The following is a 20,637-nucleotide window of genomic DNA, read 5'->3' on the forward strand; positions in this document are numbered from 1 at the left end:
AAAGGCCTGTGCTAACAACGTAAACACAAATGAGAAAAAAAATATATAAAAAAGTTAGGATTCATGTCATTTATTGACACGCGTCCTTAAAATATGACAGGTTAGACTAACAGTCTGTTCAACAATAGGTCCCTTGAGGTACACTACACAAATCATTGTTGCTGTTTGTTTGTTTGTTTCGTGCTTAGTGCGGATTTGTATAACTGTCAATACAACAGCTTTCAGCAAATTATCTCCTTAATTTATAACTACTTCGAATGTCAGGCGCCGTGTTGCTCTACCATGAACCAGTTTCATGCATAATGATAATGATACTACTACTACTACTACTACTACTAATGATAATAATGATAATAACAAAAATAATGATAATGATAATAACAATAATAATAATGATAATAATAATAACAATAATAATAATGATAATAATGATAATAATAATAATAATAAAAACCATGGGAAAGATGCGTCAGTATGACAATACTTTAATGAAACGTTTTTCCTTCTATGGGCAAAAATGTTACAAACAGAACTTTGGAACGACTGTTCCTTAGACTAAATATCATGAAAACATGGATTATTTAAATGTTTGGGTTTTGTTTTATTTGTTTTTGTTTTTATTTTGTGCATTTATTTACTTTTTTAACACACATAAAGTAAGCATCTTCGTCACCAGACAGACGGAATTCCTTGCGGGGTAGAATAATTGACACCGGATGATCCTCTAACGGGCTTTGCCTTTGATAAAGTAACATACACGTCTGTCTCCAAGATTGTTGACGGCGTTGCCTGGAGACATTTAGTGTCTGTAAACAGTCTGAAAGAAACAATTTTTTCCTAAGCATCACCTTTTTGTGACAGCACATGGGGATTGTGTGTGTTTTGTTAATCGCCATACAGAAAGAAAGAAAAGACTTTAACACTGTTGAAAGCAGCATGACGCAGCGATTTTCGACGCAATCAAAGGCAAAAACAGATGTGACGAGGGTCAACAGCGGTCAAGGTAATCATTGCACAAGTGACAACAAACACTTATATTATGAGTGTGCAGTTGAATAGGGATTTCTGACTCCAATGATTCATGAGACTGAAATAAAAACAACGTTACTACAACTGCCTAAAACATGGGACTGTTTTGATGGATAACAAGCAGAGGGATGACGGTTAAGAAGATGATATACTAATAATGACGATGATAACAATATTAGTCACTTGGGCCCATTCTATTTGTACTCAATATCACCGAAATGCGGAATCTATCAAGTATTCTTTCTTTTTCACTATTTGCTGTGACTCCACTGTTTGTTTTGTTTGTGTAATAGATACTTTATTTTCTGCATATCAATAAATCAATCAGCAAATCAATATACATAAGGTACATAATCATGAACATGTGGGAAATATACAAAGTATATTAAAAAAAGAGTCGTTTGACTTGCATAAACTACGATATAAATGGATATTAATGATATAATATACAGTATGCATGTCTATGCAGCGGGGATTACAACAACAATAAATTGTAGTTAAGAAGCGATTATGCAGAGGGCTGCCATTGTAAGCATAGCTTGAAAAGATGGCCGACCCTAGGAAAAGGTAGGGACGTACTACTGTAGATTCGTAACAATACAAATACTGCTGCGAAGATAGCAGGGGAAAATAAACTATGATGTGTGATGGTGGTGAATGTGCGTGCAAGAGCTTGAAAGTCCTCAAGTCATGTCATTCCGATCCTAATTTGTTGATTTGACAAAATTACTTTAACGGATATGAGTTAAAACATTGTCAGTAAAAATTCCACAACGAATGTGTGCTTTATGGTAACTCTTATAAAAATAAACCTAAGAATAATTTCCTAGACGATGCAGGTATAGGAGTCCTTTCTGTTTAGTTTTAGGTTTGATTCTTGGTAATAAATTCACTTGCAATACGTATTGATTCCACATGTCGCCCTATCTAAAAAGAAATATAGGCTTAGAAATAAACTTCAATTTTGTCTTTCTGCAAAAATGTCCCTTTGATGTTATATACAACTTTATTATCATTTTTATAACTATGGCATACTCGTCTGGGAAACATTATATTTCTCATACAAAGAAAGAATATTATTGTTGCAGAAAAAAGACCGTCGTATTGTTTAAAAAGTATCACCGGAATGTCAAACTGATGTTTTGTTTCTCGAAAATACTATTTTAAAGGCTATTATGTACCGTTTGGACTCAGGACAATTTATGTTTATATTTTGTAATCACTCTCTCCCTTTGGGTTAGATTCTTATATGTTCCTTAAACATTGCTATAAATAAAACTGTTTAATCATATCCTTACCGGCGATCCAATGAATTTCACTTTCGTTTTGTATTTTATAGGACTATTTTTGCCAAATCTATTTTCTCTTTTTCTGGCCCAACATTTTTGAATTCACCCGATTGATAACAGTATCAAAAAACTGTGAGCTTGAATACTATTAGAAATTTGAATCTAACGTTTTCTTGGAAATCCTGTATACCAGCATGAGTTATACTCTGTAAGCCCTAATCTTAAGTGTGTTTGTTTTTTCTCTGAACAAATTCTTGATCGGCTCAAGACGCAACCAGTCTTTCCTTCATATCTTGGTGAGTCTGCACTCTTGTCGTGTCTCGTACGTTTTGGTTTAGCCCCCTTCCATGGGCATCCCTCTTCCTTCGGCATTATCCCTGACCTCTCTGGGTTATTCTTCTTGCTCCTTCGTTGCTTACCTTTTTTAAAAAGAAATATGTGTATACTATAATCATATGATTTTATATATATATATATAATCATATGATTTTATATATATATATATATATATATAATCATATGATTTTATATATATATATATATATATATATAAATCATATCTAGTTATTCATATGGAGAGAGAGAGAGAGAGAGAGAAAGAGAGAGAGAGAGAGAGGGAGAGAGAGAGCTGTCTCTTGCTCGTATGTCTGCTTGTGGGTTGTATATGACTGTATGTACGAAGCCTAATTTCTTTTTTGGTCTTTCCCAGTTTAGGTAACATGCCTATGTAGTTTGTTAGTTTAGTAAGTAGTTATAGTTTATGAGGTGTCTGCAAAACATAAGCTCTCCTTTTTAGCATCCTCTCCCTTTTGTATTGTCATAAGTTAGACTTATTGGACTTTAGTAATTCATTGTAGTTTCCCTTACAGTGTTGTATTGATTTTGTGTGATTCTATAATTCAACTATCATGACTATTTTAGTTTGCTATCGTTGGTTGAAAATGAGATGAAATAAATGAAATGATAAAAAAAACACATACTGAAATACACTTAATATTCTAGAAATGAACCATTTGTCTTGAATAGGCATGTTTTGGGTGAGATCGAAATAAAAGGTAGCGAAAATACCGTACACGTATTCATAACCCAAAAGTCAATATAACAGTATAAGTATATCAATCAGTGTCAATACACAGAGTATTACAGGATTATACTTTTGATGTGAAATGTAAAGGTATGTGTTTTACGAAACAAAGTGCTATTTTATCTGCCAGATGGGAGTCATTACTCTATCCCTAACACCAAGAAATTCATGGTTTGTATAATATTCAGGGGAATTAGAACTACTCGTCAAGGGAAAATAATCCATTGCGCCACCAAACCACTGAAGTGCTTCCACAGGAAGTTCTTCCTCGTAACTTTTTGCAGCTGTTCGAGGCTCAAAGGGCACCATGCTCAAGTTAGCAGTAATAAACATACATACAGTGGCTCCCGCTACAACGAAGTCCTCGCGACCGGCAGTTTTTCTTTCGTTATATCGAAATTATGTTATAACCGAACAAATAAAGAATATAAAATAACATAGAGTGGATAATGTTAAGGCCTAAATTTTTACTTCGTTGTGACCGGAATTTCGTTATATATCTAACCGTGTTCGTTGTATAACGGGAGTGTACTGCGTACACTTATCCCCCTCCCGAATGTCATTGATTTCATCAAAACCTGACCTAGACTTTACAAACATCATGGATTTCCACTGTTTTTCATGTTTTGAATAACAGTGATATTGTAGTAGCAACTGCAAGCAATAGTAATTATACTGTACAATTCAATTCAATTCAGTTCAATTCAATTCAATTCAATTCAATTCAATTCAATTTAATTCAATTCAATTCAATTCAATTCAATTCAATTTAATTCAATTCAATTGAATTTAATTCAGTTCAATTCAATAGTTTATTTACTTCATTAAAACATACTTGATACAAGACGGTACATGCAAATACTTCCACTGAACTGTATTTCCTTTCAAGTTTTTACTGTACACTCTGTATGAAATAAGATCGAATGCTCAGATTATTTAGAACACCAAGTGAGCTGGTGAAAAAGAAGGGGCTGTTGTCTTGGATTTGAACCATTGAGTGCTGACATGGGGGAAGGGGAAGGTTAATTCGGCCGAAAACACAGGATAACTATCTCTGCACACAAACAAATTCAAGAGTAAAGAAAGTGATGATATTTGAATGCTATTACGAAAACTGGCGTCTGTGTGTGGTTGCGGTCATTGTTACTATTCAGCGTAAACAATTGGGATTTTGAACATTCTATTACACCGTAATGTACTTTCTTTTTATGTTCATTCATTCTTGTTGCACCCAAGCATATTTATATTAAACATTTTGTACCATTTGCACCTTGCATGTTTGCACCTTCTAATAAGGTCATCAAAAAAAAAAATTATTTGGACCTGCATTGTACCAGTTCCTTGTAGAGGAAGCTGAAAAGTGCAATGCGGGTGCGGAAATAGAGAGTGACAAGGTGTACTGTCTGTTTTTCCTTGTTTATCGCCGAGATAAGGCTGCTGGTAAACGGCAATGTCGGGTTGATGGCAACCAATTCTTATCTCTATAATCATGATATTAGCTCTCATCTACATCTGTTTGTGTGCTATATTTGTACTGATTTCCTTCAAAACAATGACATATTGTGCAAAAGAGCTGAAGGCATACATAATGATAACACTACACATGCCGTTATCCTGACGAATATAGCGAGTACAGAAATAACGATGGATAGTCATATTTCAGCTTTATCTCTCTACAGTATATACCGTGATATTTATGGACTCACCTGCATATTATCCCTATTTTATCAAACATCGTGGATCTTTTTTTTTTCTCAATCCGTCCAACTAATTGTATATCATTAATTATCACCGTGGCTAAAAGTCAAATTTCATGTCTTTGTCGGAAAGTCAAAAAATAATTGTATAATGAAAAATAACCTTTTAGTTAACCTGCTTTAGAAATTCTTCTATGCACTGAATAACTAACGGCGGCACAGTTTGTAAAAAAAAAAGAGGAACAGCAGATTATGTTTTGATAATGACAACTTATGATCTGTCTTCTTCCAGGATGAAGTGTGATGTGGTTTCTTTTATCTTCTTTGATGGTAAGAGTGGTTTCCTTTAGCAAGGTGTCTGCCGACGAAACTTCCAGTCATCATGACTTAATAGGCTGTCTTGTTGCAGCATTCGATTCGTCACCATATTAGGGCAAGCACGTTCGATCCGAACCCCCAGCCAATGACAAACAACAACACCCCCTTAAAAAATCCAAAAATAAACAAACACAAAATATCTAAACGCCTTCGCGCCGAGACAAACACAACTATGAAAGAGATAGATAGATATATATATATATATATATAGAGAGAGAGAGAGATAGATAGATAGAGAGAGAAAGGATGTGACGTTATGCAGTTTGTTCCATGGGAAAGATTTTCACAACCGTTCTGCGACGACAACAGAAACATCGAGAACATTACATGTTACGTCCACCCCGAGGCCTGTCGTCGTGACAAATTAAAGGGAGTGTCATCTTGACACTCCTTTTGTTATATCCATATATACCAGATAATTAGAGTACAATAGAAAAAAAATCACACGTCACGAACTTCAGATATTGGTCTTCCAACATATATAGACGACTCCAGTCATCTGGTAAGCGTCTGGATCCTCGGAAAGATATACATATTGTGACGTCACACCTGGGTCACAAAGCGGAACCAAACTCCAGATATTTCTCCTCGGCAGTGCCGGGAAGGGAGCAGGCATGCAGTGATCAGTATCTTTACTTATAGTCCGAAAATAGGTTCGAAGACTTCCACCTGTAGGCTCACCATCGGTGACGTCACTGCAATAGTGCTGGAGACTATCTGCTGACGGAATCCTCTCCTATATTTCAGAAAGGAAGTCCACTGTGCGGATCTAGTAGGAATTTTTTCCACCAGCGTGTTTCGATCTGACCGATAGATCGATTATAGCAGAACGTTGGTACCGCGGAGCACAGGAAGTGCTGATCGGGCTGGCACCATTTCCACTTTTTGTTGTTGTTTTTTTTTTGCGGTGTATTTCTTTTTACTTCAGTCTGAGTCGACCTCTCTGACGGATCTGTCAGCGATAAAAGGCCCCGGCAATAGGATATAAATACAGGGGATTTTTCAGAAGCAAGTCAGTCTCACCTGTCAACGTAAACTCGATAGTTGCGCTCTCATCACAAAATCTATCCTCATTAAGTGTTTAAGATAATTAGAGTGGTTCAGCTTAACAGTTTTACAAAGCAACGGATTGTGTACATCCATCAGCACTGGAATATTGAAATCAAGCATCAATTTGCCAAGACAAAACCTTCAAAAATCACTCTTCGTGCAATATTCTAGAGGTATATTCATCATGTTGGCAAGATTTTCCCAGCGCGCCGTTTCGGCATCACTGCGTGCCGCTACCACCGTCACTACCACCGCCGCCACTGAATCGACAGTCGGAGCTGGCCGTGTTGCAAGGTGTTTCCGCAAGTCACTGCTCAGGAATTTCCCCGACGACGAACTGCTCGGATGCTTTAGGGCAAGCTCTCAAACGAGGAGTTTGCGAACATCCGCGATGAAGACAACACCGGTGGCCACTCAGCTTAAGACGTTATCAGGTATGAATCTGTCTCTAAGCAATGATGAGAGAAATATACTTCATAAATCTTCTCACAGAGATGCATGAGCAGCCTAGATCTACCCTTTTTAACATACGCCACAAAACAGAGCTTACTTAAACTTCTCTATCTAAGACGTTGCTTGAGCACTATAGCTTTTGTAATGAAATGCATACGAAATATTCTTGATTTGAAGTGTTTTACACCTTTAAGTGCATGGTATCATTTTCTTGGTAGACCCATACGAAGTCGATCCCGAGCTCGTCAGCCGATACGTCGTCCGTCCAGCCAGGCCCGAAGACTGTGGTGAAATCCTGCGACTCATTGTCGGCTTGGCAGAGTGGGAAGGCACGGCAGATCAAGTCGAGATTACAGAAGAAGGTAAGGAGTATCATCATAATGTGCATGAATGTGTCTTCTTTGTGAGTGTGCGTTTGATTAGGTCATGTTTATTCATGTTTATTTAGGCACCATAAGCAAGAAGAACGCTGTCTGTGGGTGCATTAATAAAAACGTCTCAAATACTATTCTTAATTGTGCCATATTGATTGAATGCGTGTTTGTTTGGACATTGTGAAAGTGATTGGTTCTTGCCGCTTTGTGTACATGCATGTCTTTGTGTCTTGTAGTTTTCCTGTTAATAGCAAAAGCGTTCGTCTGTTTTTCAAGAGTCATAAAACAGACAAGCGTGGTAGCTGCTTCCTATTGCCGGATGCAGACTATAAACTTCCTGCCTCCAGCACCAGCCTTCGGAGACTGACAACGCAACGCTGTCACGGCTGTAGGCTAATAGCCAAGGCCTGAACTGCAATGGCAAACAGCAACGACATTTTCCAAATGAATTTCTGCAGCTCTTATTTGAAGTCTTGCGATGTTTGTATGGCGCCAAGTTTGTTAGCAAAATGTGACCATTCTTATGCTTTCCCTTATGTGTCTTACGCAGATTTACAAAGGGACGGGTTTGGCGCGAACCCTTGCTATCAGTGCGTGCTCCTCGAAGCTTACGAAGACGATGGCGTCAGCAGCGTCATCGGGTACGCCATGTTCACAACGGGTTACTGCGCGTGGAAGGGACGTACAGTCACGTGGGAGGATCTCTTCATTCATAAGGACTACAGAGGTAGAGACATTATTGCCCCTGCAATTCAGCAGCGACATTTCTCTCTATCTCGAAAACGACAATTTGCACTGCAGTGTTTTCAGAGACTCCCTATACTGAATAGCGCATAGATTCTTCTTCTTGCCGTATAAATCACCTAATAACAATCACATCCAATGCCACACCTTTGATTGTAAAGCAATTTACTCTTCGAAAAGAACTATTGATCCTCCAGTTAGAAATCTTCTCTTGGCAATGCAGGAAAATGTGTAGGTATTGGGAAATATGGATAAGCTGCTGGCATTGAAAAGAAGAATTTACGGTGCACCTCTAAAAGTCCATCAGACGATTTTTCCTCTTACTCCACTGAAAGGCTTTGCTATATTTTATTTGAAGTATTAGACCTACGTCGGTGCTGATGATACAACAACCGATAATGCAAGACCCGGACAAGATACTTGATTAGTGAATACTCTGTTCTAAATATTTGTATAGTATAGGGCTTATATGTTGAAAAGTATTCTACATTTGTACGATTTGTAGCTGTGAGGTATTCTAACATGGTAAGACATTATTCATAATATTTTGTAGATTTATATCAATTTGCATTTCTATCGAATTCTCTACTCTGTGACGATTATTGATGTGCTCTTAACTAACATTTCTCATTCTTCGATCCTCCTCCATTAGGAAAGGGGCTCGGAGCCGTGCTACTGCATGAAGTCTGTAAGGTACGTTAAATTTCACTTAAAAATTCATATACGTATAGCAATGGTTTCACACTGAACGAGGTAATTGCATGACAACGTACATTAATTTTAACATGAAGTTTCAGATTAACTGTCGGGTCGTTCTCACTTTATGATGCACTTGGAGTACTAGTAATTATCAGTTATCACACTCTCTGTTTTTACTTCCTTTGACGCTTCGCTTTTTTTGAATATCTGATATTAACCCTTTATGTGTCAGTGAGTCAAATGTGCCCAAACTTCACACAAATACTTGTAGACAAGATATCAACGTGGCAAGCAGAGGATTAATTATGTGGGGTTAACATGAATAAGTGCCAGGTATAGGTGCTAGAATAGGGAAATGACGAAACCTCTACATGTTGAACGAAATTACGTTTGTATTCTAGTTTTCTTGTTCATGTGACGTTATCATTATTTCTCAACTCTGTTTCCATTATTGTTATTTACCCCCGACAGATGGGATACCTTGACGGATGCAAGTACATCAGCGGCTACGTTGACTTCGAGAACGAACGAGCCAAGGACTGGTACTCGAGCTGTGGCTTCGAGAACTTGACAGAACAGCATGGCTACAACATCATGACGATGGCTGGATCGGCGTTGCAAAATTACATCGAGAACCACCGCCCAATCGACAAGCTTGGCAAAAGAGGAGTACATGTCACATCAACAGTCGGATATTAAATTGAACATCCAAGGAAAGTCAAAACGAAAAGATTTTTCTAAGCAAGACAATGGAAAATTGCCAATTCAATCGAAGGCCTTTTCAACGGCGAAAGTGTATTCAGTTGTGCTCTGTTCCTTGATGATATACATGTATTTATTAATCATATCATCCAAGCATTATATTTATTATATCTTATTTATAATTTGTTCCATATCAAATTCAGTTATATGATTCAATGCTGAGTATAAAAAAAGTTAAAAAGCACCTCTTTTGCACAGAATATGGAATGCATGTGCACAGAATGCATGTGATCTTAATGATACCATCACGAAAGTCTTTACAAATTTGACAATTCCTGGTCCCGATTGAGGAACATCAGCGCAAAAATGATTTCTCTATCCCTGAGTGTACACTTGCCAGGACAAGTCTGGCAAAGACCTGACATCTTCTTGAAAGGATAACGTTTTCCTTTAAGATGCAGAAACGTTCGGGAAAGGGGGGGGGGGAGGGAGGTAATTTCCACATTCTATAAATGTACAGTGGACTCCCCGTTATAACGAAGTCCTCGGGACCGGCAGTTTTCTTCCGTTATATCGACACTTCGTTATAACCGAACAAAATAAATAAACAATGAAATACATAGAGTAGATAACGTTGCGGCCTGAATTTTTACTTCTTTGTAATCGAAATTATGTTATAACCCTGTTTATTATAACGGGAGTACACTGTACCATACAGGTGTGTGTTATTGTTCATCCTTGCAATTGTATTCAGTGCTCTTTCACCTTGAATTTTGTGAATTCTTTGAAATAATTATGCAACTTGTGAAATGATGTATTATGTATTTAAGTGCCAATATCCTTATTTATTTGTTTATGTGCCGTATCATAATATGGAAGATTTACCTACTCACGTTTAATAGTAAATGAAACATAATGTATGAGTCTTTCAATGGAATAACTGACTTACACTAGAATACCAAATGTTTACTTGTGTCATTTCTAACGGTGTGAGTTTGATAAAAAACGCTCAATACTGTGTTTGAGAGAGAGAGAGAGAGAGAGAGAGTTATTATTACGAGGATTTTAGATCAAAAAGGTTTGGACCCGTTCATCTAAATCCCTCTTTTTTCCTTTATAAAAATTTGCTCGTGTTTAATGCACACAGTACACATTATATTTATTCTTCTATCTATCTATCTATCTATCTATCTATCTATCTATCTCATAGCTACATCTATATCATATATATATATATATATATATATATATATATAATCATAAAATAATGTCAATATTTGTATGTGTAAATGTATATATCTTTATATGTATATATATTCATATATGCAGATAAAAGTTAAAGATCATCATCGACTAGTGATAAGAAATGAAAACTTTTCAATGATATACTGCATTCGTTACATGACAAGAAACATTTTGAAGCTATTATCTATGGTAATCAATTATTTTGGGTGGATTATCTCAAGTATTTTACATTTATGAAAATGGATGTAATATATCTGTTTCTGCATTTAAATTGATGTTCACGTACAGTAGATGAAGAAATGTTATGCAAATTGGTAACTCCTAGGTGATGGATTCATTACACTGTATGGACTGGCGTAAGAAAATAGACATAGCTTCTTCAATTCAATGGAATTCAAACTTTGCTTTCACTTTCCCAACAAAATACACAGAGTGATATGTGAAATTGAATAGTATTATGCGTATACAACACAGAAAGCAAAGAATAAAAGCATGTTCATGTCTATGATCAGTACAGGGAGAAGCATGTTATGTACAGACATATACCTATTTATATTTTGCGTGAAAAAAAGAAAGAAATGGAGGTACCAACTGAAAAAAAACAACACTTTGCTTTGTACTATGTTGTTACCTCAGAGGGAAAAAGAGGAGGTGAAGAGCATTACCACGAACACTGTAAATGTTAGGAAAGAGAGAAAAAAATAAAGGAAAACGAAGAGAAAAAACCAAGGAAACAGAAAATAGGGAGGAAAGAGATGAGACCGATTATTTTCGAAATATTGTCATATAAAATTGAAACAAAGAGGCTGTTTGTAAACATGGAGCGGAATTAAAAATAATTCGAAGTGCCTTTTTTATAACAGCAAAACCCTATCTTATAATGATTGACGCGTGCATGTTTCCCAATGCTGAAAATGTAGATAAGGTAATATTAAGGACGAATACAGTTTTACAACTAATGACTGTACGGGGAAAGGGAATATTAGTCTATTAACGGCACCTACATTACGTGAACTAATCTTACAAACATCATCATTGATATGACATTTCCAAGAAAGTTTATTATGATTGCCATTCCAAGGAATGTTGAATGTGAAACACTTTCTGGGACAGTATCACCAAATCAAATATCCAAATTAAAATTATCTAAGGTGCTACTAAAGAGCACGTTCTTATAGTTATTTCTTCTTTCTATATAGTACGTTAGAAACATACATGTACATGTAACACACTCAGGTGATTTCAGTTGATAATCGCATAAACTTCATAATAAAATTACATATTGTACATATAATGACATGTGTACATGTTGGTAGTGAGCTGCGTGTTGGTTACCAGCGCCCTCCGTGGCGTGTTGGTGTGACAGAGTGTGTGGTTGGGTGCCGTGTATTGATTATGTATTGATTGTATTGTATTGATAGAGGACATATTTGTTAATGTGTGTAGGGGGGGGGGGGGGGGTGGGGGGCTGGTGTGACCTGAAGAGAGTTTGGATCTTGTTTATTCAATATGATTCTCCTTTGAAGATGGTGGTGTGACATTTTTGGACTAGATAACGCAAATCACAACGACGAGTAACAGAATGGACACGATGAACAATTACCTTATTTTCCTCAAAAATTTTTCAGTATTTTAAAGACATACCTTAATTAAACTGTTAAGAAACTTCTTTCAATGATTTAATTTGATTTATTGGATCCTGTATGATCATTGTACACGCACATGTGTACATACATATATACATACATCGTTGGTGCCACACATATACATAAACATAAGTTGAAACAACAATGTCTTTTTCTTCATTGCCTTTACACAATGTACAACAAAATATATCAGCAATACAACAATGAATAATACAGTGGGGCTATAGCATACGCGCGGCTTTATTTGCGTGCAGCCCCCGTACATACTACACATCGGAAGAAAATAGAAAAATGCCACTCGTGTAAATAAAGTGACAGTAAGTCTTTTGCACTTGGATATTGTTTTTCTCTGTATTTCGAGCTTGAAAAAATCAACATAAGAATAAAAACGAACACAAGTCAATTACTGTACTAATGTAGATAAGAAAGATATCAACAAAGATTAAGAATAATCATCACTCAAATCTTACGTAGATATTACCCAATTGCTCGGACCAAACAAATGATATTACTCAAGGAACTAGTCGACCTTCTTTGAATACACTATGCCTGTATTGAATGCATAGTTAAGCAATCAATTACGCAATTAATCGATAAAAATCAATCTAGTAATTAGTCGAATAGTCAACTAGTTATTGATATTATCTATTACAGAATTTTTCATCATCATATTTAGTATTTCACCTATAAAGACGAATACCTTATAAATCTGATAGAGCTTTGAAATTTTTTATACACTCAACAAAAAAAGAAAGAAAGAAATAAAGAAAGTAAACACTTTTTCCAATGCGTATTTTTCATAAAAGATCTTGATAAAAGTTTTTGTGTCATAAATACCACATATCATTAAAGGTTATCTAATTGGCTATACTGATCTGGTAGGTTGATACAAAGGGATATTTTACTCATTAGTGAACACATTCGTTTTTGGATTCCCAAACACGAAATTAAAGATTGCAGATTTTCACATGAAGTGATTCATTTCCAAATGTCCTTTTACATAATAGCAATGACAACAAACACAATGAGAGATATGAATGAATAGCAAAAATTAATTATCGTTCCCTTGTATCTCTTAACATCCTCAAACAATTAATGGGAAGCTAAAAAAAAAGGAAAATAAGAATTTTCAGTCTCCTCAGATTTTAATATCAAGGGAATAAGATTCAAAGGGGCAAAATAGACGGATTTTTTTTTCATATCATTCTTTTAATTTAGGGATTTAAGAATTGATGAGACAAATTAAAGAATGAGTAATCATTTTCAATGTGCACAATTAGGAATAACATTTCAAATTTCTACAATTTTTCTGTTTGTTTGATATTGCCTCTTAATGTCATTTGAATTTGGACTTGACAGAAGATTCTTCATTTCGCTATTATCTTATGCCTCTTTTATTGTTGAGGGTTACAAAGGCATTATAGAGATTGATGGGTAAATTTTTCAAATCAATTTGTGTTTCCTATTGTGTTAGATTTGTCTTTTTTCTCATTGTTATATGGAAGAGCAGATTCGCATGAATGAGAAATTGTCAATTTTTTATTTATTTTTTTTCTTACTTTTGTGCTTTGGAAGAGAAGTACCAATGTGTTCACTCATTGTCATGCGTAAGGTTCCCCCTTTTATTCAACTTCCAGGTTGATAGGTAATGAAATAACCTTTAGAATGGTATATAAAACGTCAATATGTAGCCTCAAAAGAGAAATATGAGCTTCAAAAGGTGTTTACTTTCTTTTTTTTTTTGTTTGCTAAGTGTATTTCTAAAATTGATTAAGTTTTATGATATTGATTATCTAATGTATTGGAATACTGAAATATAATGAATAGTGATAGACATTGGAATTCAGAATGGGAATTCGAAAACTTCTTGGCTTCGGGAGCATTTGAATAAACCTATTGCATTTAAAAGCCGAATCTTTAATACTGGTCTGCCTCTAAACTTCGAACTCAATCGTCATATAAGTGTTATATACAATGTCTGCAACCTACTTTGCGCCTGTAAAGTACACGAATACCATGAGTACAGAACTCACAGCTGCACACGCTGTGCATTACTGACGTGCCGATTGAGAAAGAGAAGTCTGTTTTTAATGGGTTAGTGAATATATATCATATATAGATTACATAGATTTTTTAACTTTTGTAACAACGAACCTTCGGAATAACTCCACAAAATTGTTGCTTATATGTTGAAAATTAATCAACCCTATTACTTTTTCGGATTAACGAACATCTAGTGTACGGAATTCGTTTATTTCAAAATAATGAATATTCGGAATGATGAACATCACCCTTTCAGAATAGGTGCAAGCGATGGAAAATTGTCACTATTCAGACAGGATGATATCAAAGAAGTTAACGAAATCATGTTATCTATTCATGATTTTAGTTTGGGTTTTGATTATAATTGTTTAGTTGCTATCACCCGTTCTGCGTCAATTATACTTGCTGATTATTTGTTAACATACATCAATTAATTTTTCTTGCCCCCTCACTTCTTACTTATACTTCTTGCCTTTTTTTACGCTGTTGATATATTTTTGTTCCTGCTGCTAGTATTAATCATTTCGATTGAAATACAGGCCATTAAGCGTATTTGGATTGCGGGGTGCTCTTTTCATTCAAAAGGTAAATCCTGAGGTTTTAATTTTCTTCAATTTGTCTCCTTCTAAGAAATGAAATTTGAGGGAGTTAGAAGGAGACAAATGGAAGAAAATTCAAATTTCAATCTTCATCCCTCTACTTATCATTCTCTTGCATTTAATGCCTTGTCAGTCTTGGACTACTAACAATGTCGGAATTTCGGAGGTGGGTATTTGTTCCAATAACCAACGATGACCTGTCTCTGCCCGGAAAGTACTGTAGTAGATCACAAGTTCGAGTAACGTGGTTCCTTTTTTTTTCAGACATGTTTGTTAGATAACAGATCAGCAGTGCAGATCATATATAAATTTCATTTGTTGGAGGGACAAAAATTGAAGAATATTCAAATCTCAACATATACCGCTCCACTGAACATTCTCTTGCATTATAAAGCACTGTGAATTTATGTTTACATTGTTTTTCTGCTTTCCCCCATTTTCCAGTTTGTCACGCGGGCAGTTCGTGTGGTGGATTTGATCACCAATCTGGACATGGCTGCCTTCCAGACTCACGGGGGACTGTCTACGTTCATCAATCGCCTTGAGGTAAGATCAGATGCGAAGAAAATGACTTCAGCAAAACAAATGATGGAATTGATTTACCAATGTTTTCAACTGTATCATATGTGCAGCTTTTTTTTTGGGGGGGGGTAGTAATAGCTACATCCATTTCAAACATAATCATTGAAATGAAATGAAGTATTCTGTTTTGCCGTGATGTCTTCACATTTCTTTACATTACCTAGAACAATTTCAGTTCAAGTTTTTCATGACAGCGAAGCAAAATTATGATGGTTGTTTGACTCATTTCTTTTCATTACCATAAGAAAAAATTTCAAATGAACAATTCCTTCACCAACAGCATGAAATCAGTATCTGTCGGCGAGACGTCCCCTTCGTCATCAAGCCAACCATCCGGACATCCCAGGACAATGTCCACTCTGCTCCTCCCTCTCCATTTTCTGAGGACAGCACAGCCATGGAGACAGACAGCCCCTCAGACGGTCAGCGGGTCAACGAGGGGGCATCGTCCAGCTCAGGGGCCGGCAAGGACGAGGGCGCGAGACCCAAGAAGTCCAGACCCGGTGGGTAGTTGCATGATGCAATTTTCGTGCCGAGGATACTTGGATACTTGGATACTTGATGTTTACATCTCTCATGTCATTTATTTCCACTCCAACTAGTGAGAGATATCAAGCATACAAATTCATCTATTGCAACTCTTCACACTTTGGATTCGCAAGTAGGAAAGTGTCTTGAAAGTTTGAAAGACTTCAGATAGAAATGACTCAGAAATTAAAGGCAATCAAACTTCATACCTCTGGAGAGGACTTTTCTTATTTTTCAGGAAATGTAATGGGGAATGAGGTGAAATGCTTTTTTTGAGGTTTGTTCATTGGAGGCACAGGTGGGAGAGACATGGTATGATTAAGCAAATTGCTGGCATCTCCTCTCTTTGTTTTGTTTTGTTTTTTAAAATAAAGTTAGACTTTCCAGTACTTATGAATGTACAGTTTCTGTCTAGAGTCATCATTGGGGCAAAAATTACTTTGGGAAAGTTTAGAATATTCTTAATTGGGGGAGAATGTTCAGAGTATTTTCATGGAGTAGGAGATAGATAACAAGCTGTTTTGTCACACTTACGTGTTGAAATGCGTCTCTTTCCTACAGCATCCCAGTGTTTTCCCCAGAGAGCTGCTCTCCTAAAGTCAATGCTGAACTTTCTCAAAAAGGCCATCCAAGATCCTTCCTTCTCAGACAGTATAAGACATGGTGAGTATATCACTTAGTGGTTTTTTTCTCTAACAATATTGTTCCCTATTTATTTGGTCCTAGTCCCACACCATGACCCTTTCGTAGACTTTTTGTTACTCCGGTAACTTAGACCATGTGACTATCATAAGTGGCCCAGCAATATGATGAACAGCTATGCATTCTATAAGGGCAAGCCACCCCTTCCCCTTCTATTTTTCTTCTTCGGCAAGTTAAGATTTAGTCTTTTGTGTTTTTAATCTCAATTGTGTTCTGATATAATATTTAGTGTTTAAATTGCAATATGTGTATGATTTGATTTTAAAGGTACATTCTGTTTTAACAAGCCTCTGGCTTTCGCTGAATTGTACCTGTTGTATTTTGTAAACATTCTATACTGTATATCCAAACGATTTTTATTGCTGACTAAATGTGTGAATTGAATTGAATTGAACTGATTGCAAATAAGGAATTATGCCCGTATCAATGACTGGAATACATACTCAGTAGCAGTAGTTGAAGTTAAGTAAAGTTTCTTTTATTATTATTGTTTATTATTATTTTTTTTTTCATTGTTATTATTGTTATTATTTATCATTTATTCAGCCAAGTGACAATAACATTAACATAACATACATGCACACAGAAATGGTACAGTTGACGTATAACACAAAATATGAACAGGGAAGCAATACATGGGCTAGGGCTAAGCATGGAAGCATGTCTTTTTTTTTAAATCATGTCTCCAGGGCCCTGTTTTATGAAGAGTTGAAGTTTATTATGTAGTTGATTTCAACTATAAGTCTATGGGAGCCTGTGTGGTAAGGAAATTTAAAATCGATTTTATCTTTGATAAAACGGGGCCCAGCACATTTTTGTCTCATATAGACTGTGAGCTTGAGTGCTATCTGTGGTGTTTTGGTTTGTTCTACACAGTGATGGATGGTTCGTTACCGAGCTCCCTGAAACACATCATAAGCAACGCAGAGTATTACAGTGCATCACTGTTTCTTCTTGGTAAGTCGGTGTTTTCAACCCTGTGTCAGATTTCTGTGGTGTTCCATACGTCAGTAATGACTTTGTCTGTCTCAAATCATTGCATGTCATAGCAGTTAATATTAAACCTTTTTTTCCTATTCCAGCTGATTGATTCTTCAAATTGGGATGTCTTGGTCGTAGGAAGTAAAACAGTTGTATAGTTGTTAAAAAGCAGATACTCATAGAATCATCACAAATGCTGTTATCACACTATTAAGAAAGTTGATTTTCCCACGGGATGCCATGACTAATGATTCACAGCATTGAAACCATGGTAACTTTCCAATTATTTAGCAGGATGTAATGGTCTGAAGTTCCCCTAATCACTTCCTTTGATATTAGCACCTTTGCTTGGAACACTTCACCTTGGAGATTAATCTCCATTAGAGAATGAAATGTGACCAAAAACTTGGCTTTATGATAGTGACCATATCAAATGTATTATTTTGCTCTATAGTGATAGTCAATGTGTGTAAAATGTGTATTGAACAAAAGACCAGAAGTGCTCCTCACTTTCAGTTATATAAAGTGTGCATTATTTTCCTAAACCTGGTACCAAAGTTGTCAACGGACACCACATTATGCTGGTGTTCAAATCTCCAAACCTTTATCCTAACCTCCTAGACAAATGCAGTACACATTCTTTCTTTTTTGCCTCCTCTACTCTGAAGTAAGTCACCAACATCGATGTCAGATTTATGAAATTGATATGTGTGTCTAGAGGGCTGCAAATGCATCAAACCTTGCCTTAGCTATAGCCCTTCCTTATAGTTGGTGTACTGCTTTGTGTGGGAAACTTTCAACCTCAAAGTTCCCCCAATGGAAAAATTTATAAAACCTACATTTTACCCAGATTCAACCTTTTTATGCCTCCGCCAACGAAGTGGCCGGAGGCATTATGTTTTTGGGTCGTCCGTCCGTACGTACGTACGTCCATACGTCTGTACGTCCTCCTGTTTTGTTTTTGTCGATATCTCAAGAACCGTGTGGTGGTTTTACATCAAACTTGGTATGAGGGTATATCCTGGGGGATAATGCTTTGTTTGGATTTAAGGGTCATGGGGTCAAAGGTCAAAGGTCACAGGTTATTTGGGAAAAAAAAGGTTGAAATTTCATGTTTTTCTCCATATCTCGCAAATGGTTCAAGGTATCTTCATGGAACTTAGTATATATGCATGTACCGATAGGCAGTGATTATGTAGGGAAGTTGGGGGTCATGGGTCAAAGGTCAGGGGTCAAAGGTCAAGGTCAACTCCTCAAAATATCACTACTTTCCTTATATTTATGCAAAATCATCAGTTCCCCCAAATACCTGCACTCTGACGTTTTAATCATTCATCCAATTGAACCTAGTTCTAGGAAAGTGAACATTCAGCACATTTGTGGCAAACCTGTCATTTTAATATTTTGCCAATTGTGTGAAACTGTCATCACACATTGTCAAGACATTGTACTATAGACCTATTAGGAGAACCATGCATTATGGCGGAGGCATACCAGTCGCCGTAGCGACATTTCTAGTTTGTCATATGAAGGCATTTAATAATGTCATTCACCATTTGATAATGTCATTCACCCACAGCATGTGAGCTGGTGACTGTCTACGTGTTCCAGGAGCCTTCACTTCTCTCCTCACTTCAAGACACCGGTCTTACTGATGTCATGCTTCATGCACTTCTCATCAAAGATGTAAATATCTCCCTTCTCCTCGCAAAATCTGAATATTCAACCCCTGGACATTGTAAGGATTTAGGCATGCGGGCTGATTTTTGTATTAGGTTGTACGAATTAAAACATAGTTCTTTCTTATATTGACTATATTTATGTTTTAACTGTACTTGTGAGGTAGTGAAATAAAAACCGTAATTTAAGTGTATGTTTGAAGATTTATCATCATGAGCAGGCGTGAAAGAAACCAGTGAAAATAATCAGTGGAATTATGCAACATGCAAAACAATTTATCTCTGCCAGTCTAAGATACTGTAGTGATGAGACTGTAAAGGGAATGACAAGAAACAAATTCAAGTAAGTTCCTTGGTGTCTAGCAAGGTAACATTGTAAAATAGTGCAGCTAATTTTAGGAGCTTACAGCACAGTCATATCCCAAGAGTGTACAATGTAGAATTACATTCCCATGTTCATATAAACCAATACCTTGCACTGTTATGATACTGTCATATTCTATGATTGTGTATGACCGTAATCTTTGCGTGACCAATGCATCCTCTTTTTACCAGGTCCCAGCTACCAAGGAGGTGCTTGGTTCCCTCCCAAACATCTTCAGTGCCCTGTGCCTCAACTCCAGAGGGCTGGATGCCTTCAACCAGTGCAAGCCGTTTGAGAAGCTCTTCAAGGTGCTCCTCTCCCCTGTCTACCTTCCAGCTATGAGGAGGCGGCGGACGAATGATGCAATAGGTATCCCATTTTTAAGTCTTATCACCCCATCACTCTCGATGCCCCATTCATACTAGATGAAAGTTCGTTCATATGATGCCTAGAACCATTTTGAAGTGATCTTGCTCTCAACCGACTTGAATGGGTAAAGGTGACATGCTTCGATATGTTCTTGAAATCACAGGCACAAAGTGTCCTTAGGGGCAGTTTGAGCCAAGTGGTGCTGAGTTTATGTGCTTCAGACCCTGGAAACAAGATGCAAAGCTGCTCTCACTAGACCCAGACGTTGATATTTTGTAATTTTTTTGGCACACTGTATGATGAAAAATTGCTGTAATGTATGCCGTGTGCCTATCTATATAGAATGAGAAGCAGTTAACTTCTGCTGGCAGTAGAAATTTAGCTCACAAATGATCAGAGA

General features: G+C 36.5%; 1 protein-coding gene across 1 annotated transcript; it reads left to right on the forward strand.

The window, feature by feature from the left end:
* Positions 1-6,711: 6,711 nt before the first annotated feature.
* LOC139722223 (uncharacterized) lies at positions 6,712-20,237 on the forward strand (the record flags this gene model as incomplete). The annotated part of the gene is made up of 11 exons (XM_071633533.1): positions 6,712-6,961; positions 7,199-7,342; positions 7,905-8,081; positions 8,751-8,791; positions 9,269-9,484; positions 15,477-15,578; positions 15,895-16,117; positions 16,704-16,805; positions 17,721-17,801; positions 19,405-19,511; positions 20,060-20,237. Coding segments are annotated over exons 1-11 (1,621 nt in total), but the record flags the coding sequence as incomplete, so codon positions are not given.
* Between the last annotated feature and the right edge of the window lie 400 nt (positions 20,238-20,637).

Source organism: Diadema antillarum, unplaced genomic scaffold (assembly GCF_040938485.1).
Source record: "Diadema antillarum isolate AM-2024a unplaced genomic scaffold, OU_Dant_1.0 scf00000161, whole genome shotgun sequence".
Taxonomy (NCBI): Eukaryota; Metazoa; Echinodermata; class Echinoidea; order Diadematoida; family Diadematidae; genus Diadema; species Diadema antillarum.